General features: G+C 42.8%; 1 protein-coding gene across 5 annotated transcripts in view; it reads left to right on the top strand.

Annotated features, from left to right (window-relative positions):
• Window positions 1–21957, top strand: part of RARB (retinoic acid receptor beta) — a 787132-nt gene that overhangs the window by 594134 nt on the left and 171041 nt on the right. The window contains exon 1 of one of the 5 annotated variants that reach the window (XM_061194752.1): window positions 13543–13625. The exons of 2 other annotated variants lie outside the window; for them this stretch is intronic. Coding sequence is in view for 1 of the 3 variants with exons in the window: in XM_061194749.1 (XP_061050732.1) it covers window positions 14163–14319 (157 nt within the window). In the remaining 2 variants the exon portion in view is untranslated. 2 more of the 5 variants (XM_061194751.1, XM_061194749.1) reach the window with 2 other exon arrangements.

A 21957-nucleotide genomic window follows, 5' to 3' on the forward strand; every position in this document is an offset into this window, starting at 1 on the left:
CCCTGGCGGTCCAGTGGTTACAACTCTGCGTTTCCACTGCGGGGGGCGCGGGTTCCATCCCTGGTCAGGGAACTAGGATCCCGCATGCCGCCCGGCGTTCAGTGGTGGGAAAAAGGAAAAAAACGGAAGTACGGGGGCATCTGTGCTCATTTCAAGGAGAGATGCCATCCCACACTCCTTACACAAGGAAATGAAGAAAATGAGTAGGAAAGTGGGAAATGATAAGCCAAGAGAGAAATAAAGATGGCTCTGGAGGAAGTAATGTAAGAAAAGAGCCATATTATTTTTTGTGTGGTATACAAGTTGAAATTGGGTGACGCTTTTAAGCGGGAAGGAAAATTAAAGTGTTAAGAAAACCCAAATGTATATGGCTAGGTTTTATAGCATAGAGACAAGGCAATGTAGAATTTGGTGAAATCATTATATATTGGCTTAGAACAGTGGTGGAAAAACTGCAGCCCATGGGTTAACCCAATCCACTGTTGGTTTTTGTAAATAAAATTTTATTAAGTACACACATGTCCATTCATTTACGTGTGGTCTACGGCTCCTTTATATTACAGCAGCAGAGCTGAGCAGTTGCAACAGAAACTGTATAGCCTGCAAAGCCTAGAACATTTCCTATGGCCCTACGCAGAAAAAAGCTTACTGACCTCCATTTTAGAACAAAAGGAGAATATACATTAGCATAACTATTTTGGAGTACTATTTTGTGTGGCCATCAGATTTTAAAATGCACATCATCTTTGACCTGGCAACACTGCTACACTGGTACACATACCCACAGGGTTTCTTAAAACACTGGAAAACTGAAAACAACCTAAATGTCCACTAGCTGAGCACTGTTAAATGAATTACAGTGCATTTGTGCAAAGGAATACTGTTCAGTTGTTGATGTTGCTTAATTGAAGTATAGTTGATTTATAATATTATATTAGTTTCAGGTTTACAGCATAGTGATTCAGCGTTTTTATAGATTATACTCCATTAAAAGTTATTGCAAAATAATGGCTATATATCCCTTTGCTGTACGATATATCCTTGTTGCTCATCTATTTTATACATAGTAGTTTGTATCTCTTAATCTCCTACCCCTTGCTTGCCCCTCACCCATTCCCTCTCCCCTCTGGTAAACACTAGTTTGTTCTCTATATGTGTGAATCTATTTCTGTTTTGTCAAATTGATTCATTTGTTTTATTTTTTTAGATTGCACATATAAGTGATAACATAATTTGTCTTTCTCTGTCTGACTTATTTCACTAAGCATAATACTCTCTAGATCCACCCAAGTTGTTGCAAATGGCAGAATTAAATTATTTTTTATGGCTCAGTAATATTCCATTGTATATATGTACCACATCTTCTTTATCCATTCATCTGGTGATGGACACTTGGGTTGCTTCCATGTCTTGGCTATTGCAAATAATGCTGCTATGAACATTGGGGTGCGTGTATCTTTTCAAATAAGTGTTTTCGTTTTTTCTGGGTATACACTCTGGAGTGAAATTGCTGGATCATTCAGATTTCTCCTTTGCATTTTTTGAGGAAACGCCATACTGTTTTCCATAGTGGCTGTACCAATTTACATTCCCACCAACAGTGTACGAAGGTCCCCTTCTCTCCACATCCTTGCCAACATTTCTTATTTGTTGTCTTTTTGATGATAGCCATTCTGAGAGGTGTGAGGTGATACTGTGATTTTGATTTGCATGTCTGTAATAATTGAGGACCTTTACATGTGCCCGTTTACCATCTGTATGTCTTCTTTGGAAAAATGTCTATTCAGGTCTTCCACCCATTGTTTAATGGGTTGTGGGTGTTTTTTTTTTTTTCCTTTACCATCTTTATTGGAGTATAATTGCTTTACAATGGTGTGTTAGTTTCTGGTTTATAACAAAGTGAATCAGTTATACATATACATATGTTCCCATCTCTCTTCCCTCTTGCATCTCCCTCCCTCCCACCCTCCATATCCCACCCCTCTAGGTGGTCACAAAGCACCGAGCTGATCTCCGTGTGCTATACAGCTGCTTCCCACTAGCTATCTATTTTACATTTGTTAGTGTATAAATGTCCATGCCACTCTCTCACTTTGTCACAGCTTACCCTTCCCCCTCCCCATATCCTCAAGTCCATTCTCTAGTAGGTCTGTGTCTTTATTCCCGTCTTGCCCCTAGGTTCTTCATGACCTTTTTTTTTTTTTCTTAGATTTCATATATATGTGTTAGCATACGGCATTTGTTTTTCTCTTTCTGACTTACTTCACTCTGTATGACAGACCCTAGGTCCATCCATCTCACTACAAATAACTCCATTTTGTTTCTTTTTATGGGTGAGTAATATTCCATTGTATATATGTGCCACATCTTCTTTATCCATTCATCTGTCGATGGACACTTAGGTTGCTTCCATGTCCTGGCTATTGTAAATAGAGCTGCAATGAACATTGTGGTACATGACTCTTTTTGAATTATGGTTTTCTCAGGGTATATGCCCAGTAGTGGGATTGCTGGGTCATATGGTAGTTCTATTTTTAGTTTTTTAAGGAACCTCCATACTGTTCCCCATAGTGGCTGTATCAATTTACATTCCCACCAACAGTGCAAGAGTGTTCCCTTTTCTCCACACCCTCTCCAGCATTTATTGTTTCTAGATTTTTTGATGATGGCCATTCTGACTGGTGTGAGATGATATCTCATTGTAGTTTTGATTTGCATTTCTCTAATGATTAATGATGTTGAGCATTCTTTCATGTGTTTGTTGGCAATCTGTATATCTTCTTTGGAGAAATGTCTATTTAGGTCTTCTGCCCATTTCTGGATTGGGTTGTTTGGTTTTTTGATATTCAGCTGCATGAGCTGCTTGTAAATCTTGGAGATTAATCCTTTGTCAGTTGCTTCATTTGCAAATATTTTCTCCCATTCTGAGGGTTGTCTTTTGGTCTTGTTTATGGTTTCCTTTGCTGTGCAAAAGCTTTGAAGTTTCATTAGGTCCCATTTGTTTATTTTTGTTTTTATTTCCATTTCTCTAGGAGGTGGGTCAAAAAGGAGCTTGCTGTGATTTATGTCAAAGAGTGTTCTTCCTATGTTTTCCTCTAAGAGTTTTATAGTGTCTGGTCTTACATTTAGTTCTCAAATCCATTTTGAGTGTATTTTTGTGTATGGTGTTAGGGAGTGTTCTAATTTCATTCTTTTACATTTAGCTGTCCAGTTTTCCCAGCACCACTTATTGAAGAGGCTGTCTTCTCTCCATTGTATATTCTTGCCTCCTTTATCACAGATAAGGTGACCATATGTGCGTGGGTTTATCTCTGGGCTTTCTATCCTGTTCCTTTGATCTATATTTCTGTTTTTGTGCCAGTACCATACTGTCTTGATTACTGTAGCTTTGTAGTATAGTCTGAAGTCTGGGAGCCTGATCCCTCCAGCTCCATTTTTCGTTCTCAAGATTGCTTTGGCTATTAGGGGTCTTTTGTGTTTCCATACAAATTGTGAAAATTTTTTTCTAGTTCTGTGAAAAATGCCAGTGGTAGTTTGATAGGGATTGCATTAAATCTGTAGATTGCTTTGGGTAGTAGAGTCATTTTCACAATGTTGATTCTTCCATTCAAAGAACATGGTATATCTCTCCATCTATTTGTGTCATCTTTAATTTCTTTCACCAGTGTCTTATAATTTTCTGCATACAGGTCTTTTGTCTCCTTAGGTAGGTTTATTCCTAGATATTTTATTCTTTTTGTTGCAATGGTAAATGGGAGTGTTTTCTTAATTTCTCCTTCAGATTTTTCATCATTAGTGTATAGGAATGCCAGAGATTTCTGTGCATTAATTTTGTATCCTGCTACTTTACCAAATTTATTGATTAGCTCTAGTAGTTTTCTGGTAGCATCTTTAGGATTCTCTATGTATTGTATCATGTCATCTGCAAACAGTGACAGCTTTACTTCTTCTTTTCTGATTTGGATTCCTTTTATTTCTTTTTCTTCTCTGATTGCTGTGGCTAAAACTTCCAAAACTATGTTGAATAACAGTGATGAGAATGGGCAACCTTGTCTTATTCCTGATCTTAGTGGAAATGGTTTCAGTTTTTCACCATTGAGGAGGATGTTGGCTGTGGGTTTGTCATATATGGCCTTTATTATGTTGAGGAAAGTACCCTCTGTGCCTACTTTCTGCAGGGTTTTTATCATAAATGGGTGTTGAATTTTGTCAAAAGCTTTCTCTGCATCGATTTAGATGATTATATAGTTTTTCTCCTTCAGTTTGTTAATATGGTGTATCACATTGATTGATTTATGGATGTTGAACAATCCTCACATCCCTGAAATAAACCCCACTTGATCATGGTGTATGATCCTTTTAATGTGCTGTTGGATTCTGTTTGCTAGTATTTTGTTGAGGATTTTTGCATCTATGTTCATCAGTGATATTGGCCTGTAGTTTTCTTTCTTTGTGACATCTTTGTCTAGTTTTGGGATCAGGGTGATGGTGGCCTCGTAGAATGAGATTGGGAGTGTCCCTCCCTCTGCTATATTTTGGAAGAGTTTGAGAAGGATAGGTGTTAGCTCTTCTCTAAATGTTTGATAGAATTCACCTGTGAAACCATCTGGTCCTGGGCTTTTGTTTGTTGGAAGATTTTTAATCACAGTTTCAATTTCAGTGCTTGTGATTGGTCTGTTCATATTTTCTATTTCTTCCAGGTTCAGTCTCAGCAGGTTGTGCATTTCTAAGAATTTGTCCATTTCTTCCAGGTTGTCCATTTTACTGGCATAGCGTTCCTTGTACTAATCTCTCATGATCCTTTGTATTTCTGCAGTGTCAGTTGTTACTTCTTCTTTTTCATTTCTAATTCTATTGATTTGAGTCTTCTCCCTTTTTTTCTTGATGAGTCTGGCTAATGGTTTATCAATTTTGTTTATCTCCTCAAAGAACCAGCTTTTAGTTTTATTGATCTTTGCTATCGTTTCCTTCATTTCTTTTTCATTTATTTCTGATCTGATCTTTATGATTCCTTTCCTTCTGCTAACTTTGGGGTTATTTTGTTCTTCTTTCTCTAATTGCTTTAGGTGCAAGGTTAGGTTGTTTATTTGAGATGTTTCCTGTTTCTTAAGTTAGGATTGTATTGCTATAAACTTCCCTCTTAGAACTGCTTTTGCTGCATCCCATAGGTTTTGGGTCGTCGTGTCTCCATTGTCATTCGTTTCTAGGTATTTTTTGATTTCCCCTTTGATTTCTTCAGTGATCACTTGGTTATTAAGTAGTGTATTGTTTAGCCTCCATGTGTTTGTATTTTTTACAGATCTTTTCCTGTAATCGATGTCTAGTCTCATAGCGTTGTGGTCGGAAAAGATACTTGATACAATTTCAATTTTCTTAAATTTACTAAGGCTTGATTTGTGACCCAAGATATGATCTATCCTGGAGAATGTTCCATGAGCACTTGAGAAGAATGTGTATTCTGTTGTTTTTGGATGGAATGTCCTATAAATATCAATTAAGTCCATCTTGTTTAATGTATTATTTAAAGCTTGTGTTTCCTTATTTATTTTCATTTTGGACGATCTGTCCATTGGTGAAAGTGGAGTGTTAAAGTCCCCTACTGTGATTGTGTTACTGTCGATTTCCCATTTTATGGCTGTTAGTATTTGCCTTATGTATTGAGGTGCTCCTATGTTGGGTACATAAGTATTTACAATTGGTATATCTTCTTCTTGGATCGATCCCTTGATCATTATGTAGTGTCCTTCTTTGTCTCTTGTAATAGTCTTTATTTTAAAGTCTATTTTGTGTGATATGAGAATTGCTACTCCAGCTTTCTTTTGATTTCCATTTGCATGGAATATCTTTTTCCATCCCCTCACTTTCAGTCTGTATGTGTCCCTAGGTCTGAAGTGGGTCTCTTGTAGACAGCCTATATACGGGTCTTGTTTTTGTATCCATTCAGCGAGTCTGTGTCTTTTGGTGGGAGCATTTAATCCATTTACATTTAAGGTAATTATCGATATGTATGTTCCTATTCCCATTTTCTTAATTGTTTTGGGTTTGTTATTGTAGCTCTTTTCCTTCTCTTGTGTTTCCTGCCTAGTGAAGTTCCTTTAGCATTTGTTGTAAAGCTGGTTTGGTGGTGCTGAACTCTTTCAGCTTTTGCTTGTCTGTAAAGGTTTTAATTTCTCTGTCAAATCTGAATGAGATCCTTGCTGGGTAAAGTAATCTTGGTTGTAGGTTTTTCTCCTTCATGACTTTAAATATGTCCTGCCACTCCCTTCTGGCTTGCAGAGTTTCTGCTGAAAGATCAGCTGTTAACGTTATGGGGATTCCTTTGTATGTTACTTGTTGTTTTTCCCTTGCTGCTTTTAATATGTTTGCTTTGTATTTAATTTTTGATAGTTTGATTAATATGTGTCTTGGCGTGTTTCCCCTTGGACTTATCCTGTATGGGACTCTCTGTGCTTCTTGGACTTGATTAACTATTTCCTTTCCCATATTAGGGATGTTCTCAACTATAATCTCTTCAAATATTTTCTCAGTCCCTTTCTTTTTCTCTTCTTCTTCTGGGACCCCTATAATTCGAATGTTGGTGCGTTTAATGTTTTCCCAGAGGTCTCTGAGACTGTCCTCAATTCTTTTCATTCTTTTTTCTTTATTCTGCTCTGCTGTAGTTATTTCCACTATTTTATCTTCCAGGTCACTTATCCGTTCTTCTGCCTCAGTTATTCTGCTATTGATCCCTTCTAGAGAATTTTTAATTTCATTTATTGTGTTGTTCATCATTGTTTGTTTGCTCTTTAGTTCTTCTAGGTCCTTGTTAAACGTTTCCTGTATTTTCTCTATTCTATTTCCAAGATTTTGGATCATCTTTACTATCATTATTCTGAACTCTTTTTCAGGTAGACTGCCTATTTCCTCTTCATTTGTTTGGTCTGGTGGGTTTTTACCTTGCTCCTTCATCTGCTGTGTGTTTCTCTGTCTTCTCATTTTGCTTAACTTACTGTGTTTGGGGTCTCCTTTTCTCAGGCTGCAGGTTCGTAGTTCCCATTGTTTTTGGTGTCTACCCCCAGTGGGTAAGGTTGGTTCAGTGGGTTGTGTAGGCTTCCTGGTGGAGGGGACTGGTGCTTGTATTCTGGTGATTGAGGCTGGATCTTGTCTTTCTAGTGGGCAGGTCCACGTCTGGTGGTGTGTTTTGGGGTGTCTGTGGCCTTATTATGATTGTAGACAGCCTCTCTGCTAATGGATGGGTCTGTGTTCTTGTCTTGCTAGTTGTTTGGCATAGGTTGTGCAGCACTGTAGCTTGCTGGTCGTTGAGTGAAGCTGGGTCTTGATGTTGAGATGGAGATCTCTGGTAGATTTTCGCCGTTTGATATTACGTGGAGCTGGGAGGTCTCTTGTGGACCAGTGTCCTGAAGTTGGTTCTCCCACCTCAGAGGCACAGCCCTGATGCCTGGCTGGAGCACCAAGAGCCTTTCATCCACACGGCTCAGAATAAAAGAGAGAAAAAATAGAAAGAAAGAAAGAAAGAGAATAAAATAAAGTTATTAAAATAAAAAATAATTATTAAGAAAAAAATTTTTTAAGTTAAAAAAAAAAAACCAGAGGGACAGAACCATAGGACAAATGGTGAAAGCAAAGCTGTACAGACAAAATCACACACAGAAGCATACACATACACACTCGCAATAAGAGAAAAAGGGGGAAATAATATATCTTTGCTCCCAAAGTCCACCTCCTCAATTCGGGATGAGTCGTTGTCTATTCAGGTATTCCACAGATGCAGGTACATCAAGTTGATTGTGAGGATTTAATCCACTGCTCCTGAAGCTGCTGGGAGAGATTTCCCTTTCTCTTCTTTGTTCACACAGCTCCCGGGGTTCAGCTTTGGATTTGGCCCCGCCTCTGCGTGTAGGTCGCCTGAGGGCGTCTGTTCTTCGCTCACGCAGGACGGGGTTAAAGGAGCAGCTGATTCGGGGGCTCTGGCTCACTCGGGCGGGGGGGGGCGGAGGGAGGGGTACGGATGCGGGGCGAGCCTGCAGCGGCAGAGGCCAGCGTGACGTTGCAACAGCCTGAGGTGTGCCATGTGTTCTCCCGGGGAAGTTGTCCCTGGATCACGGGAGCCTGGCCGTGGCGGGCTGCACAGGCTCCCGGGAGGGGTGGTGTGGAGAGTGACCTGTGCTTGCACACAGGCTTCTTGGTGGCGGCAGCAGCAGCCTTAGCGTCTCATGCCCGTCTCTGGGGTCCACGCTGATAGCCGCGGCTCGCACCCGTCCCTGGAGCTCCTTTAAGCGGCCCTCTTAATCCCCTCTCCTTGCGCACCAGGAAACAAAGAGGGGAGACAAAGTCTCTTGCCTCTTAAGCAGGTCCAGACTTTTTCCCAGACTCCCTCCCGGCTAGCTGTGGCACACTAGCCCCCTTCAGGCTGTGTTCACGCCACCAACCCCAGTCCTCTCCCTGCGATCCGACCGAAGCCCGAGGCTCAGATCCCAGCCCCCGCCCGCCCCGGCGGGTGAACAGACAAGCCTCTCGGGCTGGTGAGTGCTGCTCGGCACCGATCCTCTGTGCGGGAATCTCTCCGCTTTGCCCTCCGCACCCCTGTGGCTGTGCTCTCCTCCGTGGCTCTGCAGCTCCCCCCCTCCGCCACCCGCAGTCTCCACCCGCGAAGGGGCTTCCTAGTGTGTGGACACCTTTCCTCCTTCACGGCTCCCTCCCACTGGTGCAGGCCCCGTCCCTATTCTTTTGTCTCTGTTTTTTCTTTTTTCTTTAGCCCTACCCAGGTACGTGGGGAGTTTCTTGCCTTTTGGGAGGTCTGAGGTCTTCTGCCAGCGTTCAGTGGGTGTTCTGTAGGAGCAGTTCCACGTGTAGATGTATTTCTGATTTATCTGTGGGGAGGAAGGTGATCTCCGCGTCTTACTCTTCCGCCATCTTTCTCCACTATCCTGTTTTTTTTTTTTAATTGAGCTATTTATTGTTGTTTTTTAATGAGATAGTTCTGTATGTACTATTTATTACTAAATAGAAAAATGTCGCAGAACAGTATGCATTATTTGATTACATTTGTATAAAAGCAACAAACAATCCCCCCAGAAGATACAGGGATATATGCCCGGCACCTGGCACAGGGCTCGGCATTTGAGGAGTGAACACATGGAGAGTTTACACATTACTTTTTCACTTTTTAATCTCCTGGACTCTGAGTGTTTATGAACATGCACTACTTTTTAAAAAATCTAAATTAAAACGGGGAAAAAATAAACAAGAGGAAATAGCCACAGGTAGGCCTCCCCGGCTCCCGCACACGAGCCGGTGCCAGCAGGGGTGGCCGGGGGGCTGAGGACCCGCTGGAGCCCGTTGCTGGCACTGCGGGGCTCGGGGGGGGGGGGGTCGGGGGAGGCAGGAGTTTGGTCTCCAGGTGGGACCGGCAGGAACCCGGGGGCAGGAGCCATGCACAGCAAACGCGGGGAAGCGCCCAGGAGGCCACTCGGGTCTGGAAAGGGAGGGGGGCGGTGGCCCCGTCCTGGGGACATTGTCCGCAAGTAACGGGTGGGAAGACTTCGTCCAGGAAACTGGGAAAAGCAGGAAGCTACAGAAGAAGGAGCCAAGGGAAGGAAGGATGCAGCGGCCAGCCCTGGAGGTGGAGAGACGTTTCTGAGGAAGAACACATGTTTCCTGGGCTCTGAGAAGACCCGGCGTCTGTGGGGATGCGGGCTCACGTCTGGGATGCAGCTTGCTGCCTGTGGGCCTGAGAATCACGGACACCGCCAGTCCCGGCCCAGGAGCTGGTGTTCAGACGGACAGGCCAGGGCGCTTTCTGCTGTTGATGGGTGTGAGGACCTCCCCAGCTCCCAGCGCGGGAAGCGGCTGAGCCAGGGGGTGCAGAAGCCCCCGGACCAGCTCAGCACTTGCCCTGTGCCGGCCGCACACCCCCGCCCGGGCTGCCCTGCCGAAACCCACGCTCCCTCAGTGCTGCCGTTTGCTTTTTCCGCAGAAGTGTGGCAAAAGGGGTTTACATGAGGCTAACGGTAAAAAAAAAAAAAAAAAAAAAAAAAAGTAAAAGTAAATAAAAATAAACGAAAACAAAACCATGAAAGAGACAGGTGTGTCTTCTTAAAATACGATCCGTGTCCGCCGCTCTCCACCCCACCTCCGTGTGGCCAGCACTTTGCTTGACTTGTGCCTGGGGTGGATGTCAGCGCCTGTGAGAATCTTTTTATTTAGACATCACGAGGCATGTGACCAGTTTTGAACACGGCCGGCTGCAGTGCTGGTGCACAGAGACGCCTGCTCTTTCTTCACCAAACTCTCCAGTTCAAACATGTCTGCAGAGCATGATTCATGGTGTTTCTTTCTGGATTGTCCAGTGGGTAATTGCTGTACAGAAACCAGAGAAACAGATGTAGACCCTGAACCCTGGCTATAAATTTTTGTTTTATGATTATGGGTGTCAAATGTGCTGTGTCACACTGACAAATACACAGTTACTCTGAAACAAAATGAATTTGGGGCTCAAACTTTTGCTTTTTTGTTTGTTTGTGGTTGGAAATACTTTTATTAGAGTTCCTTTTATCATTGATCAAGCATAAAGAAAAAAGGGGCAATGACACATATCAGAATGTTATTTTATGCCTTACTAAGAGGATATTTGGGCAACGGTTCTTCCAAATTGTTTAATTAATGTTTGAAATAGGTGTCGATAATTTAAACTTTATTATCCACAAATTAACTAGGCCGTTTTTCACCTTCTACCTGTTCATTAATCTTTGTGGTGCATGGATATGTATTAAGGAACTGGGGCTTATTTGTGTATTTTTCCCTTATCTTTTTTTAAGATGAAGAAGGTAGAAGAAGAATCAAGTTTTCAAGAAGTATAAGAATTAGATTTACTGACGAAGAAATAAACGTGTGGCTAAATTTGGGGGCTGCTTTGTAAGTTAACACTTGGATTAAATAATAACCCTAATAGTTGCTATCCACGTAATCGATTCATGATGAGAAATGATGAACTGACTAGTGAATACTGTCGCACTGTAAAACACCCATAATGTTCCACTCACAAGGATTTAAGCCCTGATCCTTCATTTCAAGGCTCAAGTTTATTTCTCTACAGTTAAGAGAACTGTGTTCCTAGGTGAATAGAAATGTAAAATTTTCTTGTGCAAAGAAAGAAAACACCAATCTCTGAACCCCTACCACACAAAGACACACAGACACACACACACACACACACACACGCACACCCTCTCTGTTATTGTTTTTGTGCCGTGACAGAGTATTGAGGAAAGAAATTTGGGAGCCGTTGTCTCCCTTCCTAGATGAGGCTGATAACTCTAGCTTAAGAACTGAGAGTAAACAGAATTTGGGGGACCCCATCCGCATGTTCACTTCCTTATGACCAGTGCACCCTACCCTTTGGAAAGATGCTGAGTGAGCAAGTAAGTGCCATGGGTAACCCATACACACACACCTGGCCACGGTGCTATGTTTCTCATCTCTTAGTTCCTCCTGCTGTACTTTAAATACAGCTCCCTCCTCTCCCTCCTCAAAGAACTTTTCACCCACCTCCATGATCCTGTACAAAACGAGCCCAGTTTCCAAGGCACTCTAAGGACCTTAAATAAGCATTTGGAGCTATAAGTCCCATGGACCACGCAGCAATTGGCACACAATGTGGTGCTTTGTGTATCTTTACAACTATCTTAATGACAGAGTGTTAAATGTTTTGTAAATTCCTCTGCGCTCCTTGTTTAAAATGTGTGTTTTCTTTGTAGTTAAAGGATTTCTTATAACAAAGCTCTGTTACAAAATGATGACCATATAAAAGAGAGAGAGAGAGAGAGAATAACAAACACATAGTTTCAGCAAAAGCTTACCCCTTTATTGCCCTGGACTTTGCAATCGCAAGAACTGAGCTTGCTGGGCTGAAAATTGTTTGCCTACACCTTCCTGAAAGAGTCTTTGACTTGGTAAGTGTGTGCCATGCATACTTTTCATGTTACACCATGAGTGCCACTTAGCAACTCTGCTAGCCGAGCAGCACGGGGCGAGTGCCCGACAGGCTTTTAGAAGGCTTGGATGCCAGGGCACATTCCAGCCCATTCACAGAAAGGAGACTGCAGTGCGCGCTTCCCTGCGAGAGGCAAGGAAGCCGTCCCCCCCTGCCCGCCCACTCGCCCTCCCTGCTTTGTGGGAGAATTATTTAGTCAACGGTGGAGGGGCAGTGGAGGACTTAACGTGTTTTAATCCCTCCCCCGGAGCTTCCTTTCTTTGATGTACGGTGCATCCTTTAAGCAAGTGGTGCAAAATGGCTGCGGGGTGGATTGGCTCTCCCGTTCACAGCTTTCTGCCTGGGTTGATTTGTAAACTCTGCATCTGTCCTTCTCAGGGATGGCTGAAAAGCTTCAGTGTGAGAGGTACAAAAATTAGTCCCTTTTCCTTAAAATTACTGTCTTCTAATAAATAGCCAAGTTTGAGCAGGGGCTAGTATGGGTGAAAAGTGGCCCTTGGAAATACAGAACTTTCACACTTAACCAGTTCTCAAAATCTGTGTGTGTTATGTGGGGGTGGGGTGGGGTGGGGATGTGATGAGAGGACTCATCTGCGCTCGCCCGCAACAGAAAAGTTATTTCCACGTTGGGCTGGGATTCCAGGGAGCTGGGTTCTAGCCATGATTTTGAGCTGTGGGACCTCAAGCAGCTCTCAGCCTCCCTGGGCTTCTGTTTCCCCAGTTAAAAATAAGAGGATGAGTCACAGCTAACTGGTCTAGGGTGTGTGCTGAGTGCCATGCAAGCACTGTTTCTTTTTGTTCTCACAGCAATCCGTTGAGGTGGCCAGTAGCATGCTCCCATTTTTCAGATGAGGAAGCTGAGGCTCGGGAAGGTTAGGTACTTGTCCCAGATCCCATAGCTGCTCAGTGGGTTGGAATCTAGTTCAGTTTGACTTCCACATCCACACTGTTGACCACTGTGTTATATTATGAGGTCCTGCATATCTGTGTGATGTGTCTGGGGCAGGAGGAACTACCGATAATTCTCGACTCCTTCGTAGGCTGCGTGTAGACTTGGGAGAATTTTAAGAAGTAGGATGAATCCAGAAAGCTGGATTTTTTTTTTTTTTTTTTTTTTTTTTTTTACTCCCGAGCCAACGCAGTCCCTTCGGCCTGCAAGAGGGACAGACAGAAAAAGACTATCAAATGGAAAGTTTCTGGACCCCAGGCTTCCCCAGGGGCGGCTCTTCTCCGTGCTCCGGTTTAGGGCTTGCTGTGCTTTTGCAGGAGTGGAAAAACACACACGTTACAAGGCATTTAACAGACAGGCGCACGGAGGAATGTAAAGGCTGGGCCGGGGGCGGGCGAGGGGGGCGCGCGGCCGAGCGAAGCCCCGCGAACTGGGGCGCAAAGGGCGGGAGCTGGCGAGCGGCGTCCCGGCCCCGCGCGCTCCTCCCGGCGGCTCCGGACCGCGCGCGCTCCTCCTCCCTGTGGCTCCGGGCGCCCCGGGCCCCGCGCGCTCGGAGCGGAGACGCGGGGCGGGAGGTGCGCGCGCCCGGGCCGCGGGCCGCCCGCGCGGCGGGGCTGCTGGGAGTGCTCGGCTCTGTGAGAATCCTGGGAGCTGGTGATGTCAGACTCGCTGGGTCATTTGAAGGTTAGCAGCCCGGGAAGGGTTCACCGAAAGTTCACTCGCATATATTAGGCAATTCAATCTTTCATTCTGTGTGACAGAAGTAGTAGGAAGTGAGCTGTTCAGAGGCAGGAGGGTCTATTCTTTGCCAAAGGGGGGACCAGAGTCCCCGCGTGAGCCGCCTGAGGACGGGGATGCCGAGGACGCGCGCGAGCCGGGCAGGGCTGGTCTGGGCACCGTCCGGGTAGGATCCGCACCGCATTCCGAAGGCTTTTTGCAGGCGTCTGCCTAGAAGGAGAACTTGGGCTCTTTCTGGGAACCCCCCGCCCCGGCTGGATTGGCCGAGCAAGCCTGGAAAATGGTAAATGATCATTTGGATCAATTACAGGCTTTTAGCTGGCTTGTCTGTCATAATTCATGATTCGAGGCTGGGAAAAAGACCAACAGCCTACGTGCCAAAAAGGGGGCAGAGTTTGATGGAGTTGGGTGGACTTTTCTATGCCATTTGCCTCCACACCTAGAGGATAAGCACTTTTGCAGACATTCGGTGCAGGGGAGATCATGTTTGACTGTATGGATGTCCTGTCAGTGAGTCCTGGGCAAATCCTGGATTTCTACACTGCGAGCCCGTCTTCCTGCATGCTCCAGGAGAAAGCTCTCAAAGCATGCTTCAGTGGATTGACCCAAACCGAATGGCAGCATCGGCACACTGCGCAATGTAGGTTTATTTTTTCCCTTCTTCTACCAAGAAAAAAATATGAATTGTCTCGCTTGCATGCAATGAAGACATTGGAAACAAATTGCACTGGTAGCCAGACAAAGGATTTAATGATTTAATGCTGAAAGGGTGTGCTATGCTGGTGTGCATATTGATTCCCTCTGCTGAAAATTTCCTGTTAGATGTTTTCTTCCCAAACAACCCCTGCCGACCCCTGCTTCTCTCCTTACCGACCCTACAGTCCCTTGAAAACAGTTTTAGAAAATGTGCGTGGAGGGGGGAAAAAGTAGAGTGACCACAGGACTTTGAAACATTCTTCAAGTGAGGCAATTTGACAACGTTTGTACAGTTTTTACTAAGATATATGCAGAGGGGAATTTAACTTTGCTGTTCTTTGGATTAGCTACTAGTTATATGTATATCCCCCCCTTGTGTGTTTCAACAGTCCAAAGTAATTAAAATATGACATCTTCCTTGCAAGGAATTTAGCCTAATTAAGGTTGCTGCTGCGCCTGAAGTTCATAAACCACCAGTTAAAGCTGCCGCCGCCGCCAATGTTTTCCTTGCGGAGGAAAGGCAATATTTCTTAGCATTGACCCTGCTGCCACCTTTCCGAGTCACTTTGTTGCTCTAAGAAGTTGCTGTTTTGCTAGAAAACTACTGGCAATGAACACCCCTTGGGCTGAGCCATCCATTATTTCCATATCTTGCAATTCAGCCGGGAACCTGGACGTCGGTTAAAGGAAAGGAAACATAAGTGGGGTAGCCCAGTTTTTTAAAAAAATATTGACTATTTGGTTATCTGATTCTGAGAGGGTGCCGAGGCACGCACTGGTCAACAGTAGCCTGGCTGCAGGCTTGAGAAATGACCAGCAGTCCCAGAAAATCCCACCTTCGGGTGGCTGTAGTGGGAGCCTGCTGGACGCATCGCTGCCCTGACAGTGATTTAGATAAATGGCTCAGCTATCTATCAAAATGTTTTTAGTACTTTATTTGACAATTCATTGGAGCATTAGCCTGAAAATGACATTTTAAATCTTTGTTTTCAAAGAGGTCAGAGTTTAACTGGAAGAAATTGAGTTTTCCTAATAACATGATGGCTTATCTAAAGAGAGGGAAGAAAAAGGAGAGAGAGGGGACAATGACAAGATTTAAATCGCCCTCTTCTGAAACTTTTTCTTAAGAATGAAGACTTGCTTCAGGGGTCCAGGAAATCAACAGGTTTGTAGCTGAAAAGTCAATAACCATCTGATGCCAACAGTCTAGCTGTCTGACTTAGTATTTCGTAGAGCCATAACCAGGGTAAAAAGAATATCATTTTCAGAAGGCGTCCTCATTTTCAGCTGCTCCTCAAATGCTTTTTCTTTCCTGCTGCCTATTTTTCTTTCTGGAGACCTCACAGAAACTGTTACAAAATAATTTTCCAACCCACTAACAGATCTTTTAGACCCTACCCCCCTCCTCTCTGTAGCAATTACAACAGTACGAACAATTTCATTTGGAATCTCAGGGAACTAGGGCTCCCTCAAACTTTTTCTTGTGAGAGAAAGTTTTAATGAAACGTTTTTTAACAAAGGAAAAAAGAATGCTCAGGACCCTGGTATCAAGCTATTAGACCTAGTAGAGGTTTTACAAGTAGACATTCTTCCTTTTGTAATTAACTCTCCAAAAGTGCCTATTAAGTTGCAGGAGTTTGGGGGGGAACTTTGTTTGTTCTTGAACAAGTTAAACAAGGGATTTGCCTTATCTGGGGAGAGGCTAGTGGTGAATGTGTCATTCACCTAGGGCCAGCCGATAAGCAAGAAGTGTTGATAACAGCAAAGTTCAGCTAATCAAAGAAGCTTGCATTAGACAAAGTAAATAAAGGCAAATGACAAAGGGATTTCAGAAATTTCAGTGTCTTATTTTTGTAAGCAGGGCAATTAGTCCTCACTGTGGTCAATTTCACGAGGGTTTGGATCCCACCCCCGGACTCCAGGTTAAATGAACGGAGTGTAAATATCGCTTAGGCCCCTGCAGAGTCGCACAAACCGCTTTAGGACAGGTCAGTTTAGCTGTTCAAGTGGTTTAAGTTTTTAAGCATAAATAAAAGTTCTGACACAGCTCTGCCACGCGGTGTTTGGCTCAGGGTGGCACAGCCAGTTAGGGCTTTTGAAGTTAAAGCATATTAGGGCCCTGTTTGTATAAGTATAAACATAAAAACCGCAACCTTTTCCATTTTACTCAATGACTGTTTTGACAAGAAGCAGATCTGTTTGTGCTCTTAACACAGAGGAAGCAGTGGGCCAGAAGGGAAAAAATAGTACTAAATTCTAACCAAAACTATTTTCTGCTTTGAGATCCTACTTATTTTTTTATGGTGTGTGTGTGTCTGTGTGTGTGTGTAGGAATTGGAGTAAACCCTTTGAATGTACAACACACCAGAAGCATTCTTTGAAAGGTGTTAGAATATTCTCTTTATTTTCCCTTTTAATTTTAAGGCAGAAAAATGATATGCCAACCAGCTGTCGGTTGGAGTAGGGCCTGTGAATTGCCTCTAAAAATGCGAAGTCAGGAGTAGCGAGTTACTAAGGGAACATGGTGTAAATAATATGATTTAAGACGGCCCCTGGAGGTGTCAGAGTCACTAAGTCTCTGTTCAGGTGCCTCGTGGATTACCTTGGGTTTAGGCTGCTCCAGATGTTTTCAGCATTAATTGCTCAGTGGGCATAAGATAAAGCCTAATATTTGTGGTCTAAATATAGTAGTTGCTTTCGGTGAAATCATGAGTGTGACAACTTCTTGGCCCTTTCCCCTGTCTTCTCCCTGCTCATAACACATCAAAAGAAAAAAGGAAAAACAGATTTTCTTTTCTAACGAGGAGAAATAATCTGTTTTTAAAAACAAACAGTATCGATGTTATGATTTAGGAAGGAAAGACGTCTCCTTTCCTAAGCGCTGGGACCTGAATTTTAAGTATTAAACAGTATCTAAATCCTCTCCTAGTGAGATATAAATTGGGGTCAAAGTGGCAAAATCAAAGATACCCTCTGAAAGAGAGACTAAATAAAGGCTGACAGCCACCGTATGAACTGAATGGGGTTTTGAATAAATATTTCAGTGAAAAGGCTCAATTGTTTTTCTAAAGTAGGACATAATTTTCTGCTTCTTGGCCACATGACAGTGGTAACTAACACCATCAGAAAGAAGAAAAGAAAAGGGAATTCTACTTAAATCTCAGGGAGTGCAGGATAGGGCCGTTTGAAAACAAGTGGAAGATTCACAAAGTTTTCCTTCCCCATAGGAAAAAAGAATTACTAAAATTTTTTCAGTATCCAGGTAACTCGACACTTTGGGTAGGGAAGCACTGATGTGCAACTTACAAGAAAAAATGCAGAAGTTTAAATGTTATCACCAGAAAAGGATAGACTCCCAAAAAAATAGATCAGAATGCTAGGAGAGGTAGTCATGTGTCCCTTAAGCTTAGGCTGTGGAATGGATGTGGAAACTCTTGGTAGCATTTGATTTCCCAGCCCAAATGCAAAGCCCTCGCATCGGAACTAGGCCTTTCTTCTCATAGTAGATAAATGACCAGCAGCGCAATTTCTGATAGGTTCGCTGACCTGAACCAGAAGTTTTCTTCTCATTTTTGGAAGCCTGGCTCTGACCGTATATAACCAGTCGGTATTGTCACGAACTTTGCTTTAAAGCACAAAAGAAAGTTCTTCTGGATATCAGGTGCTTATAATTTCCCTTCAACATGTTAAGCCCCAGAGATGGCTAAAAAAAGAAAGAAAACCTTACCGTTTTCTCCTTTCTACATTCTTGTGAAATGTAATGCATAGATAATCTCAGAAGGGAAATACGTGATAAATGATGAAGATTATAAATTCTGCTGTCAAGGAATTTAGAATCTTTAAAATCGAAAAAAAATTTTTTAAAGGCTGGGAATTTTTTAACTAGAAAGTTCTCTCTGCGAGGAAGATGAAGATGTAAAACCAAGTTGCAAAATAGAAAACTCTTCGAGTCGAATAGGACTTACGAAACAGTGAATGCACTGTTCATTTTAGAACATCTTAAAAAGAATCTTCTATAGAGTTTGAGTTACATGTAAGGGCCAATAAATTTCTCCCTAAATGACATTTTTATACTTTAAATGTTCTAATATAAATTCAGTTAACTATCAATTAACTAGATTATTTCAGAAATGGGAGTTTTTTGATGAAGGTTAATCAGAAAAATCTGGGCTAAAAACCTTTCTAAAAGATACTAATGTAGAATCTTGCCTTTCAAGTTACAGGGCAGTTATGGCAATCATACATCTCAGATTTTCTAGAATAACCCACTTTCAAATATACTGCCACAACTCCCACATAAGCCATTTAAATAGGCCAGATATTTCAATATTATGACATCTCCTAGGGTTGCCCCTTGCACCCAGGAGTGGCACAGAAAGCCTTTGTTTGGACTTGATGGTCAGTATAACCGGAGCACTCACAGCTTACTTTTTCTGTTATGACTGAAGATCGCCTTGTGCTTCTGGGTCATTCTTCTGAACACGAATTCCTTTTGTGGCAAAATGTAGATCTGTAAATAGAAGGCGTCCCTTGCAATATAGATTTAAGTATTATGACCGTGACTCTGATGCCAGCGTGTGTGTGTGTGTGTGTGTGTGTGTGTGTGTGTGTATTGGGAGTGGGGGAGGGGTGGAATTATACTTTGAATCACTATGAACAAATCTGTATCAGTTCTTGGCCAGCTTCTTCGTAAAAAGTTGGAGTTGGAGGTGGTGGAGAGAGGAGCGTTAACTCCAGTTTCAGATTTATCAGTATCCTGTCTGTAAGTGGCTTGGCCCAAGCACCTCTTGTTAAATAGGAGATGAGATAACCTGCCCATCTGTAAGATCTAATAACACAATCTAATCACTCAATATGTCGCCCTGAATGCGCCTCTTTTCCTTCCCGCCTCCTTGCTTCATCACTAAGAGGCATGATTCCCGTCCCATCCCAGCCCCTAAACCCCTTCTGATGAATAAAAAATAAAGTTGCAAAAGTTCTCTCCGCCTAGGCAGCCGTAGAGGGTGAGCCTGCAAGTATTCTATTATTTATCTGGAGCTTTCAGAGCTTCTTAGATGGGAATTCAGACAGGCAGTGGAACCGCTGACTTGCTTTTTTCTCTGGCCTTGCAGGATGGGGAGCTGAAAGGGGGGCCATTCAGTAAGATAAGACTCCTGGTCCCCAGCACGATAAGGCAGGATAACAGGAACTGACGTCAGGAGGTGACCCAGCCTTGCTGAGCGTTTCCTCTCTCAGAGCACAGGCTCCCGGGCAGCTGATGAAGCGAACTGGGACGGGGCGGGGGGGAGCTGATTTTAACAAGGCTGATCGTGGGTGACAATGTCCCTCATTCCCGAAAGGAAATTTCTCTAAGCGGAACAAAGACTGACTTGGGTGTGGTTTTAATAAAAGCGGATTCTGGGATTATAATTGCAATTTTAGGTTGTCATGTACTAGATCTTTGTTTCGCAGCCGTCAACAGTTTCCCTCTGATGTCTCAGAAGACAGCCTATCCGGCAGTCAAATATCATCCCCCGTGAACCCTGCTGACTCTCCACACAGAACCAGATGGGCGGAATTCACATTGTCAGAGTTAATCCCTGGGACTCCTGTTTACTTTTCTAAACACCGCGTTCCCACCCCATTGGCATCATCTGACAGCAGGTGAAAGCCACTGCATTTGCCACCAGCCCTGAAACCGCCTGGCAGTTTTTCCTTTCCTCTTTCCTTCTTCCTTTTCTCTTAAACTCAGGTTTAAAAAAATTTTTTTTACTATTTCTTGCTTTTACAAGTGTCACCAATGTGAGGTCTGGAGAAGAAATTCTAATGAAAGGGTCCTATTTTATTTTTTCAAGTTCATGGCTTCACAGTCTACTCTTAAAGATTGCTCTTTGTTTTGTTTTTTTTAAGTTTGAGTATTGAATAAGGAGTTATTCTCCTGATTCGACTCAGATATAGTGAAATGTTTGTTTTTGCTGTTGATATTGATCAATTACTGTTCGCCACTGATTAAATGTTATCAAATCAGGAAAAAAAAAAGCTATATTCAAAATACTGTGGTAGAAATGATGCAGATAAGACCAGATAAGATGAGTGTATCAGCTAACCTGAAAACGAAGCTTTGGATCACATTTATCCTAATACTTCCCTAATTTTCAGAGCAAACGAAGACCTCAGTAATAAATACCTCTTCTCAAAAATATTAAAGCTTTGGGGGCTACGGTACCTTTGTCTTATCATCAGAGTTCATGATTATAAAAAGGCTGATGATCTGAAGGCTGTTTCAGCTTCAAAAGATTTTTTAGGGTCTGGCCTATTGGAAACCTTGGGGGTATAATTAACTAAAATGGAAATGGAGGCAAGCGAAATTTAGTTCCTGATGTTTTAATTTAGCTCAGTACTGCCATGTGTTGTTGAAGAGAATTATTAAAGGCAAACATAATTATTTCATTATGGTCCTCAGAATGCTTTCATTGGCTTTAATGACAAGAAGCTGTGTAAAAAGGCATACATTTTAATTAGTCCTTTTTATATTTACATCAGATAAATAACAAATAATAGATGAAAAACAAGTCTTTGGGATGGATGATTTCACATAGTGCGATGGTTACAGTTTAATGATGAAACATTTCTCTGTTGCTTTGCATTTTGATTATCCAGACATTACAGTAGTGGTGCTGTGGAGCTAAAATACTGTTGTTGCCATTTTATTACAAAAAATCACGATTAATGCCTGTGAATCGGAAGCGGGAAAAGGTAGCTAGAAGCGTATCTCAGAGGAAGTAAATTGCCAGTCCCATTAATTTTACTACGTTTGTTAGCATTCATTTTGATCACTTTTTATCTTTTACCCTTCATCTTTTTGGATTAAGACAGTCAGGGGTTTCACATGCGTTTTTAGGATCACATTTCCTAAATACCGTTCTTTCTGTCTTGCTGGCTGTGTTGAAGACTTGCCTGAAAGTACCTTGCCAAGTGTGTCCTGGAAACTCAGAGAGCCTTCTCCCACGTGATAGGCACACTTTACCTTTGATCTTATATGAAAACCCATTTCACGTGATTCATCTGTTTTGGTGTACAGAACACTAATTGTTATTATTGATTTTAAATTCCGTGACCATTACAAGTAACCCGGATGACTGGCAGATAAAGGGTAATAATCCATGGAGTTCTGGAACTGTTTCATGTTTGTCTGGAGTACTTTATGTGATCAATATTAACTGCCCCATTGAAACTAACTGCTGTATCAAATAACAGTCAATCAAATGAATGTGCTTAGAGATTATTTATTGAAAGCTTTAATTGTTCACTGGGGCCCTGCTTATCAGAGGAAACAATAGGAACTAGAGACAGGATGAACGGGTTTGGATTCGCAGAGAAAGTCGGAGGATGCAGATGAAGGCCGTCTTTCTGCTTCCTGGGCCAGAGTTTCCAGAAACCCGTGCTGGGTTTCTAGCGGCACAAGGCCTAAATGGGCTTACAGAGGTTATCCCGCCACCTGTACAAGGAGAGCGCTCTAGAGAGGTAGGGGTAGTGAGTTCCTTGCCCTCAGCCCAGAGGCTGTGGAGCTGTCACTCCGAGAGTTTTACGGCAGCCTCTCTGC

Source organism: Eubalaena glacialis, chromosome 6 (genome assembly GCF_028564815.1).
Source record: "Eubalaena glacialis isolate mEubGla1 chromosome 6, mEubGla1.1.hap2.+ XY, whole genome shotgun sequence".
Taxonomy (NCBI): domain Eukaryota; kingdom Metazoa; phylum Chordata; class Mammalia; order Artiodactyla; family Balaenidae; genus Eubalaena; species Eubalaena glacialis.